General features: G+C 32.5%; 1 protein-coding gene across 1 annotated transcript; it reads right to left on the bottom strand.

Moving 5' to 3' along the window:
- Nucleotides 1-5492: 5492 nt before the first annotated feature.
- Nucleotides 5493-12110, bottom strand: LOC128216029 (hemicentin-2-like). Its single transcript, XM_052922623.1, has 5 exons — nt 11921-12110; nt 9438-9617; nt 9083-9178; nt 6278-6532; nt 5493-5628 (listed from the first exon to the last, which is right to left on the bottom strand). The coding sequence occupies exons 1-5, from the start codon at nt 12108-12110 to the stop codon at nt 5522-5524; spliced, it is 828 nt and encodes a 275-aa protein (XP_052778583.1). The 3' UTR covers nt 5493-5521.
- Between the last annotated feature and the right edge of the window lie 331 nt (nt 12111-12441).

Genomic DNA, 12441 nt, shown 5'->3' on the forward strand with positions numbered 1-12441 from the left:
AAACAAGCGATGGTCACAGACAATATCACAACTAACACACATGCTATCGGAACAGCTATCACCACCGCAGATGCTTGAGAAGGTTTGACTGAAATATATCAATTGAACGAGCATTAAAGAAAGGCAAGTGTTAATTATATTATTGTATGATAAATTAGCGCGTTAGGATAGCATCCTGCAACACGTCAATTTCCTTGCAAACACGTATCAGTTTCGTACGCGTAGCATGCTAATACACCGAACGAGACTTTATACAGGCCTTCAGAAAAGCGTGCCTTTTTAAAAAGTATAAAATTACCTTCCTTCTTTTTAATTTTATTATAAAGAATGTAGGTTTGTATATTAAGCGAAGAGACTGCTTTGAGCTTGAACACGACATTATCTGAAATTTACATTCCGGAATTGACGTCATGTATCACTCGCATTTACGTGACTACACAACGAGACTTAATACAGGTCGTCAAAAAACCTGCTTTCTTAAAATAATATAAAATACCTCCCTACATTTTAATATTATTAAGAAAAATGTAGATTTGTATTTTAAGCGAAGAAATTGCTTTGAGCTTGAACACGACATTACCTGGAATTTACATTCCGAAAATGATGTCATATATAACTCGCATTTACGTGACTACACAACTCGTGAAATATAGTTTTTGGTTGACACTCTCTGAACTACATTGCGAACTTACACTACAACAAACTATAATCCTTTGGGTAATAGCTTAACTAATAACTTGAAGATTATCGAAACTTAACATCCGACTATATTACACCATTCTGACCCGTTGTATTTTAAGTATTCGACACACAAATAAGCTATTTTTATCTTACGAGCTATTAATGTTATACTTTGATGTCAACGTAATTTTATTTGGTTTAGCAACGTACGCTTCTGAAGGTAGGGATAGTTATTGTAATTAATCAAAAATACCACTAGCAAGTTTCAAAACGTTTTTATTCAAACAATCGAAGAAGATATTATAGATTGTAGATTACTTAAATTCATAAATTGTACATACAACATTCGCATTAAGAGGTGAGTATTAGCCCCGCCCCGCGTCTGATTGTTTCTGTTTTAATATATACGCTAATAATCTTCTTGTTGGATAATTGAAATGTAGCATTATGGACAGGTTCACAACCTAACCTTATGTAAAGATTAAATATTTCGGAAAGGTTTTGTTCCTTCCAAGAGGTTCATTGCATTTCATATGAAGAACTTTGGAGATATTTGGTTTATAGCATCCGTTAGAGGTAAAATTTAATGTATACAATCATCCAGTAAGCTTAATAGTGGTACCTACACAAGGTATATAGTTACAAATGATTGTATACATATACTTATCGCAAAATAACCGCTTAGTACCCCCCTATAACTACATAAGAGTTTCTATGATAATTTCACATTGGTTTGACATCGTACTTTGCAGACAGCAGAGATATATGGCATCAATTTGTCAGATGTTGTGACCAAGTGTTTTAGTAAGTCATATCAATTTGCAGGTAAGCTTACAATGAATGACAAACACAAGTATATATTGCGTTTATTGGTGTTTGTAAACTTAATAATTATTACTTTATTAACAACTTATAGTGATTACCTCATCAATGTATGGACATTTTTATGGTTCGATGTTTTTTCTAGATCTTGTACTATTATGTTAATCTTTGTCATACAACTAATTTCAATTGACAATTGTAACAGTCTCTTGTTGAGAAAAAATGTGCAGCTGCCTTAGAGCCCTTTCTTCAACCATTGTCCGGGTTCATGGATACCATGTTGGCTCTGCTGGAAGAGGTCACCATGTCCAAGTCGAATGTCTTGAATATGGTTGATTAGTGACTGCCAATTGGCCGCAACCATGGAGCCGTCCTCTCCCTGGCAGTATGCAGCCTACCAATACTGGTAATTTGTTATGTTTTATCCACTTTCAGACTATGTTGCACTATTTTTCTTTGGACAGCGCAATGAGTTTCTTTTTCACAGCTGTAAAACAATTAAAGTAAAATATGTAATATAAAAGTGCCTTGGAAAAATGCCAAAAAGTGCCATAAGCTAAATCTTTGTTTTTCATTTTCGATTTCAATACAGTTTTGAATTGATCACATGAATAATAAACTTGTCTTCATATTTTGAAACACTTCTTGCAGTAAGATTATGTGGTACCTAATTGTAAACTTTCATGTCAATTTTGATTTAACTAAGCCAAGCTCTGTCTAAAAATGAACAATAATAATTGCTCATCTTCAGCACTTTTTTCTTACATAATATCTGAAGTAGTTGGGCTAAATCAACAATACAATTTTATTGTTCAATGGATATATAGACTGACAATCTAGGTCATGCCATATGCATATGAGTTCACCCTAGATAGTACATGTATGTTTATACAGCTAAACAAAATATTTGTTTCCTTTTTCAATATGCCACCCATCAAAGAAATGGACAGTCCTAGGTAAATTCTCCCTATTTCACTTCTGTATTTGTATCAATTGCCAAGATTGATTATATTTAATACATCGGAACAATTTATAGGATGCCGAATCATCCTGATATACATACATGTATTCATACAATGTAACTGTTAAACCAATCAAGATATTTTTACAAAATAATCCTGGACATGGATTCAATATATTCTCTTGCAAACTGACATAAAATAAAGAATGAACTATGAAGCATAACCTCCTCACCTCTTGCTTGCGCACTAACAGTCTTGCTAGACCTTTGTCAAGGTTTCTTTTCCTCAGTTTGTTGCCAAATAATGTAGCTTTGTCTATCAGTTCTATATGTTAGAACGAGACTCCAGCTAGTTCTGGTAGTCATCGTGAACATCGGCAACTCAAAATGTTCAGAGCACACAAGCTGTCCATTTGCAGAAACGCTTTTCAAGGGACGGTGCCATCCGGCCCTGGAACACTCAGAACTCGTTATCTGAATTGCACGAATCCATTGTTTTCCAAGTTTCTCTTCTTTGGAAAATGTGTTCAGACTAATAACATTACCCGGCGCATTGCTACAACCCCCACACAATAAACAAATAGTAAAGACAATCAAAATTAAAATTTCTAGGATCTGCTGTTTATCAGCCACAATATTTGTTGCACTTACCAGCTATTGTCATCTCTATTAGCTATATTTTAATATTTATTGACACTAGCAAAATAAATATAATATTCAACGTGCGTATACGCGTTCCAGGCCACCAAATAGGGTGGCATTATTTTCTATGATATACTTCGAAATGTTATTTCTCTTTTTGAGTACAGTAACCTTTTACTGCATTGCCCTTTTGTCTAACATAGCACAGGAAGGGGGGTGCAATGTGTAAAGCTATGAAGCTGAATTTAGCAGATTCATTCGTAACAGTGTAGAGTAATACATTTTCGTTTGTTTGTGTATTGTGTTTTTTTGTGGCATTTTTAAGGAGGGATTTGGAGGGGAAGGGGGGGGGCTTGTTTAAAAATATTTAACAAATAAGGTAAATAACCTAATGTATTTCGAATTACACCTTCAATTGTAGTTTTATTTCTAATTTAACCTGTTCTTTTTTTACATTACATTTTGCAGTATATGCTTTCCAAACCCCGTTGGACTGCAAATAATGACCCTGTTCTTATCTTAGACCTATCCTATTTATCATGTCTAAAAATTAAAATAACTAACAAATGGATTAAGTCAAAAAACTATGCACACAAAAGTACATTTACGGTTCAATATATAAAATCGTTTTTTTTTTATATAATTCATGAAGATCGATATTGACAATACTGTTTGAGTGAACTTAGATGTTTTACTAAATGGCGAGAAATGGTATACAGCAGTGTCGTATCCACCTCCCCCGTCCACAGCCTCCTCAGAAAATTATCGCGCAATTGCGAAGTATAATACGGATATTGTCAGCAAGATCGAAGATGAATTTGATTAATTTGCTAATTTGATCTTTGTATGACATAATTTAGTTTAAATGTACATTTATTAAAAAAAGGATTTGACTGGATTAACATAAGTGCATTATAGTACGAAGGAATAGATGGGAAGGTTGGAAAATTATTCGGTCAGTTAAGGGTAGTGTAAAGTAAATGAATATAGAAAAGATAACTTCGATGATTTTGTTCATGAGTGATATTTAGACAATGTTACACGAATATATACTCTATATATATACCCACGCTTTTATTCCAGATAGAAAAACATCGCAATCACACAAGCCATCGTTCGTTGGATTTTGCAAAGCATTCTGACACATCAATCTATTTCAATTGACATACCATTTAGTGCGTCATTTAAGATGATGAAGTTGTTGTTGTTGATGATGATGATGATGATGATGATGATGATGATGATGATGCTGATGATGATGATGATGATGATGATGTTGAGAACACGAATACAGCAATTGATCTTTTAAAACCTCTATGTAAACAATAACAATGGATTAAATAAATTAATAAATGCATTAATGAAGAAAGGTCCATTCCGACTCACCAACCAAAAATTGTGTTTAATAGTTATTAACACAAATAATGGATACATTTTGATATAACAGCTTGCATGTAGTGCTGTCTTATTTGAAAGCGTTTGCATTGGATTGCCACGTGTTTTTAATCAGCATTTTTGTAAACTGACAATTCAGTATCATAGAAAGCATCGTGTTCCATTTATGTGCTTTTTAGCGTCTTGTCAATATAATTCTCGATACTTGTCCGGTTCCGTTAACAATCGCCCTAAGCATGCAGATAAGAACATGGATGAGGTGCAGACGAAGGGAGGGTTTCTTTTTATTTTCTAAGCGAGCAATATTTTGGTTTATGAATATGAATGCGGATACAAATGAAGTGTTTGCGTACAATTATGCTTAAATGTCTTAAATTTGTCCTTTTTCATTTTGTCATTATTTCAGCGAAGATATAAATTTGAAAACACAGTATCATATTGGAAAAGCTGAACTATAATATCATATAATAGGCATGCTATGCAAGGGAGGACACGTGACTGCTTCATACCGGTTTCTTCAAATTTACCGCAAAGTTGTATCAATTACAAACAATTTAATATATTTTTGACGTTGATCTTAAAGTGCAAACCTTATTTAATTATTCTAAAACATGCATGAAGGAAGCTATAGAAATATTTTTCAACTATTTAAAAACTGACCAGTAGTTCAAGTTTAAAATATATGCCATTTCCTTTGGGGAAAATCGAAATCAATTATAATTTAGGCATTTCTGTGAATGCTCATTATCAGTAGTTGTTCAAGCATTAATAGTAGAAAGGTGAAGGATGGTCGACACAAAGCCAGCAGTGTAAAGGAACATGAAAACGTTGAATTCAAGATATGAATTACCTGAATAAGTCGATTAACAAAAGCATTAATATATTTGATGAATCTAAAATAGATTTTATGTTATCGTATATGATTAATCACTTGATGATCTACAGGAACACTGATAATTCATGATTAGCCTATAAAATGACAGTGATTGGAATGTGCCTTATAAATAAAATACATTTTCACTATCTTAACGAAAAGTTTTTAAGTTGATGCCATTTTATATTGCACAATAACTTATGATGAGGCTTACTATCTTTTCCACTTGCAGCTGTACAAGTAAAATGGCAGTCTGAAAGAAAATTGCAGCAATACTTAATTAACAATCATATTATGTTTTTACATCTGATAACCATGTTGACCTCAACATCCCCTACCACCGATTTAAGCGTTATTCTATCGCCTGTTATCAAGGCATATCAAGGACCCGAAATAAATAATATAATTATTCACAAAGAATGGGGCCATGATTTAAAGAAACAGCAACACAATGTGTATCCTTGCAACATGTAATCATACACATTCTTACACAAACTTCATTAAAAGTTCACCCTTTAAGTTTGTATCTCGATGAGTTGTATAGTGTTTCTTAAGAGAGGATTTTCTCATATAACATCATATCAGTTTTGAGGGTCGCTTCAATTAATGATTTTTGTCGTAAATTGAATTATCATTAATCTATAAAATCATCCCAAATGATATCACATTGATTATTTTTATTTCCTCAACTTGGTGTACATTCTAATACTAGCTAATTTTTAAATCATACAAATATGTAGCAAAATGGTGAAACACATAGATAATTTCAATTTACTACTAAAACCGAAATAGACCTTTATTGAATCGCGCCCTATCTCCCTAATGGAAGAAAAACCTTAGTCTTTACGACATATATCAAAATCTTAACTAATGGTATAGATATGAAAGGGATCTCAACATACCGTTTATATGTATGTCAGCTGATGCGTTGTATGGCTGATGTTCGTTCTTTGCAAGGCATGTATATGTACCAGAATAGTTCTTATTGTGAACAATAACACTTTCTCCCATAAAAACGTACAACGAATCGACAGTGCTATTTAGTTGGTTCCCATCCTGTTCCCAGGTGACGTTTGGGTGTGGAAAACCGGCAATGTTACATTTAAGTGTCAGTGGAAATTGACTGGTGCGTTCAATGTTGAGTATTCTTGGTGCAGCTGATATGCAAACAGAAAATAGTAATCATTCTGCTGCTATTAATAAAGGTATTGCCTACGGCATCGGGCCCATACGAACAGCACAGACAGTATGAAGGCACCATTTAAGGTTTCATGAATAAGGAAAACCAAAGTATTCGAACATATCCTAATTTTATAGAACAGTTGGTTAAAAAAAATACCGCAAAGTGTTATATACAACTTAATTGATCCTGTTTAAATCAGGTTTCAAAACAATCAGACATTAATATCCATATTCGTCCACCTTCAGACGAATCGAAAAGCTTATATTTATTTTATGGCTCAGTTTTCCGTCTAAGCACTTTTTTAATTAAATACGTGTTGGCATAAACGTTTTGAGACTAGGTTTGCAGAATCAAATACGATGAATTATTTTTCTTTTTAAGTGTGTTGTTTTAGTAGTCCATAATTTCTTTACTTTTTAGAACATATTCTTACTTATTTAGATATTGATTTGAGATATACAGAGCCAATGAGCAGTTTTGTTTCAGTTTGATTTCTCCATTAGATAGACGCTCTTATTTATTCTAAATAAAGCCATTGTATTAAAATGTTTGGCTACCTCAATTTATATATTAGAGTATTTTTTAAGCATAATTTGTAATTAATTTTATTTGGTTGAAAAATGTAGTTACAAATGTCAAAAAAAATGTAATTGTGGATTGAACAACTAATGCACTTGTAAGAATTTATTTAAAAAATCAGCACTTTCTGAAATAGACTTATTACAGCAGATATGCCGAAAAATTTCAACACTGATACACCAATCAATATATTGATTAATATACAAATGAGTTTACATGAATCTTTATAATTTTGATTTGCGTGTATATTAGTATGAAATGGTATAATTTAACAAATAATCCTTGCCATAAATATATTACCATTGAGATAGACCGACGTGAGGAACATTGTTTGCTCATTGCCCAAATGACATATGGTTGATAATATTGTTACGATAGGTTAAGCCCGGAATTATAGATATTCTGGGTTTCCCAAGCTAATCCTCCGGTACACACAATTTTTTACCGTAAATATACACACTTTACTTCAAAAACAATAGAGTCAATGGTCTAATATATAAGTTTAATAGCATGAAATTCACCTTTCATTTGTACCGGCATTTTATGTGAATTCCGGGCATTTTTGTAAACACATATTACTCCTATAAGTAAATAGTACTGGATAAAAAATACTGTACATTGAGAGGGAATTATCTGGAATGCATTCTTTCGAATGACATTTTCAAAACAAACAATTAAGCTCAATGATAATTTTTCAAAACTCGCTTTTTTGCTGCTCGCCAAGGGCGATTACTGCGCAGGAATTTTAGAAACATAAAGGATATTGTAATAGTACCGTGTAACCTTCCTCTATTTGGGAGAACGTTGGTATTTAAAATAAAAAAATCCCTAAAAAACGATAGTCAGGGGTATAATAATTTAAGGTTTCGTTATCAATTAAAGCGTATTGTTTTATAAAACACATTGAACTTTACATTTTATCGTACAACGTGGAAAACATCGAAAGCATTGTTCTGCAATTTATGAACTTGTCCCTTAGTTGGAGCAATATCTTGAGTAATATCAAATATAATCACAATTATAATTGATAACAGATTTCAGGAATAAGGTAGTTGACTATTTCGAAGTTGGCTTTATATAAAATTTGGTTAAAAATATCGTAAACTGTTATATTCAATTCTATCAATCCCGTTTTTTTTAAATCTGGTTTCAAACCAATCAAACATTTCATTATCGCATTCGTCTAGCTTCATACCAATCAAAATGCTTATTATTTGGCTCAGGTGTTTCGCATTTGCTCAGTTTTCCGTCTAAGCACTGTTTAATTAAATCTTGGATTAACAGTTCTGAGACTAGCTCGGCGGATTCAAATACGACAAATTAGTTTTGTTTTGGATATAAACTTCTTGTGTAGTAATCGAACATATTTAACTGTGAATCAGCTATAGTATAGGCGGGTGTTGTTTATATGTTTAAGTAGAACAGTTCTGCTTTATTTAAAAAAAAACAGTCTTATTGATTTAAATAATGATTTTACATACACAAAGCCAATGAAGAATTTTGTGTCAGTTTGATATTCTCCATTAGATATACGCCTTTATTTATTCTAAATAAAGCCAATGAATTAAAAATAAAGAAGTGATTTGTAGGTTTCATTTGAATTCAATTGTATTGGTGAGATGAATAGAATACAAATCGGGCAAACATTGTAGTTTTAAATGTTATTGTGGATTACAAAACAGATACACTGGTTAGAATACATTCCAGAAATAAACACTCACTGAAATATTACTATTACAGCAGATGTTCCCCAAATTTTCGACACTGACGCACACATTACTTTATTTGCCAGGAGTGGTATCCATTATTGAAGTCGTCTATATAAAACCTTATTGATGGATTGATATAGAAATGAGTTTACATGGATCTTCATAATATTTATTTGCTTGTATATTAGTGTGAAATCGTATAATTAAACAAATTATTACGGCCATAAATACATTACCATTGAGATAGACCGACGTGAGGAACATTGTTTGCTCAATTTCAGTCTGAGGATAGAACTTGGCTGAACAATTGTACGATCCGATGTCCGAAAGAGCTTAAATAAATCAAGGAATTGTGAATGAATTTCGGTATTGAAAAACATATGCCGTACTGTAGTACAACACATTTTATCGAGGAAAATGCACAGCGATGTATGAAACATAAATAATTGGCTTAAAAGGATAAAACAAGTTTTATATTTATTTTTTTACTACCAGACGAGTCCCTGTTGTAATCATTATAGTATGTACATAGCGTTTCAGACACACATATTTTATTATCATTGCATTAATATACATATTCCAATATCTTACTTGGCTTTTCGATACGTAGTTTCCCATTGTTTGATATGTTGTACCGATCGCCGTGGAGCCTAGCACCATTCTGCCTGTACCAGTAAAAATCGATAGGAATTTCAGGACTAAGCCCTTCCAAAGCACATCCTAGCTCTACCTCAGTTGCGTTGTCTTGGTAAAGAGCATTTGCTTGAGTAACTGAAAAATAATGTATCAACATATAAACATATTATAATAATACTATGAAAAATACAGGGACCAGTCCAGTAGTCGTGAATTCATAAAATAATCCCAGTTTAGGGACACAAAGCAAGGAAACAAACGACTTTAAGACTACCATTTGATAAATAATTTAATTTTAGTAGTTGTGGTCCTAATGTCAGTTCACTTTACCTTAAATGCATATTGATATAACAAGGAAACAAACGACAATGAACTATTGACACACACACATCAACATCACATACGCAAATGCAAACACCGAAAACAAACTAACACCATATGCAAAAATACATTCATATAGAAGAACTGAAATTATTAATGGAATTCATATATGAGTTTACTGATAGTCCATATCGTTTGCCGTTAAAAGAACTTGGCGATCACTTCGAGTAAAAGAAGCTATACGGCATTCTGTAATATGTGTTGACGAGCACTATTCTGTGCAGGTCTGTTCATGATTAAGACAATTATTTTCATTGGCAACATGTTAAGGTAAAACACAATTGAAAGAACTATGAGCAATGCATTAATATAAGAGTAATACATCTAATGCATTGCCACCCGTGGAAGTCCGAAATAGATACTTAAACATTTCAAAGATGGAAGTAGAATAAATAAATGCACATGAGCTTATGTCAACACAACTATTCCGTGTGAATCAACATGTCCTTTTAGATTGGCAAAATCTAAGCCAGGTTGTGTGTATATGTTGGTTAAGTAGATCATTGACGTTTATGTCCTCGTCATGTGAACAATAATTTTAAGATTTGCTTTTGTTTTGAAATAAATGTTTGTGTTATTTATTTTCAAATATCATTATATAAAAAGCCCAGGGTTGGTTTTCCGGATTCACTACGTATTACCATACACTTTTACATGTGATGTACATAGACATAATTTGTGTTCTATCAGTTAGTAACACGAGTTAAATTCAACTATATTTCCCATTACAACTTGTGATCTTTTTATATATCTAATAGCTGTAGTAATGAAATCCATCAGTGCTCACACACAGTTATGATAACTCCTTCAATTGTTTATCTTTCTCCTGTTTACAACAAGGGACATATGCATCAACATAATATTCAGCATTTACATATCTTTCATTTTATTGAAATTCTTCTTAATACGGGTATTTTTGTTATAAATGTATAAAAAGAGTTAATAGTATATATGGTTCTTTTTCACATTGTGCCTGTCTGTTTAACTATCTAATGAAATGCTGATCACTCTCGATTGGCAAAAAGTGAACATATTAATTATATTTGTTTATTTAAATATATTTATTTAATATTTGACTCTGTTATTCTATCAAAAACGTTTAAATTTTAACTGCTTTAGTTTAAAGCTGCAACATGTAATGAAAAGTTTGGTTCTTATCCCTAACATACTCCACTTATGGTTATAAATGTGTTTTTGTAGTGATGCATGTATGACATGTACACACAGGTTAATGAAATAGAACATTTGCATTGTAAATTGCAAATGCCATTGTAATTGTAAAAGGGGTCTTAATGAAATTGCATAATAATATCGTAAATTTTGCCTATTATTGTTGTTTGAAAAATATATAAAAACATCATATGTTCCGTGCGCTCAAACAAATTGCCTTGACTGCGCCTAAACAGACTGTTAACACTGAAACATGTTTTTTTTAGCAAAACAGGCTGTTTTCACTGGGAAGGTGTTTGGAAACGTGTTTTGGAGCCAAAATGAACTGCTATCTTTGAAAAAACTCTTGGCCCTAAACAAACTATCTAGGCTGGATAAGATGCCAAAAGCAACTGTCCCGATCAGAATTTCTTAGGCCCAAAACACACTGAATTGACTGAAAAAGTTAAGGCGCCAAAAGAAACTGCCCTGACTGAAACAATGTTTGGGGTTTCATAAAAGAAACTGCAAATTGAAATCATGTTTAGTTGCTCATCAAAATGCGACAAAAAGATCAGCAATGCTATGTTCATGTATATGGTAATATAGGGTGATACATATAATTCGTCATCACGCTTATTCATGATACTGATACTGAAACTGATACTGCCTACACCGAAAAACTGAAATAATGAATACATTAGAAACCACAGGGAGGAGCTGTTTCAGATTGCTGATTACACCAGTTGACTCTGATCAGGGATACTAATACAATCGTTTACCCTTGTAATTAAATACTATCACAGATATGGGTAGGGCAAATAACCCCTCTTATGGAAACAATGAACCAGCATTAAACCATTTGGCGTAGGGTTATTTTTTGTACTAGCAAGTATCGTCTTACTGACCTTGAAATACAATGACGTTGATTGAGATTTCAAAGTTTCCAGCCTTGCAGACAAATGTTCCATTGTCAGTTAAAGTCGTGCTGTCTTTAATGAGTGTCTTTATTACTTTTGTCCCTAGCCCTGTATTTATTATTGTGGTCTTGGATGTTATCTGAAAAATAAGATTCTGATTCAATTGTAATCCTTGCATTATTAATTGAAATCACTTATTGAACCTTCCAAACGTATTGGTAAAGGATCGGTAAAGTTTCACAATCATTTGGAATTTTGTTTCCTTGAAAATTGAATACTTTTAATACTGTGCAATTTTGAAGGCAAGTTAGTATTAACTTGTATATTTCCTTAGTGTATATATCATTCATGTCAATCTATAATACATAAAAAAGATGGGTTCTGTTCATACAATGTAATTATCCTCGTTGTCTAATGTTACAATTTTCCCATTTTTCGTGAAGTATGCACTCCCTTGCGCAGTGGCATTATATTCGTGGAAACATCCTAACAGTAGCTTATCACCTTCC

Source organism: Mya arenaria, chromosome 14, assembly GCF_026914265.1.
Source record: "Mya arenaria isolate MELC-2E11 chromosome 14, ASM2691426v1".
Taxonomy (NCBI): domain Eukaryota; kingdom Metazoa; phylum Mollusca; class Bivalvia; order Myida; family Myidae; genus Mya; species Mya arenaria.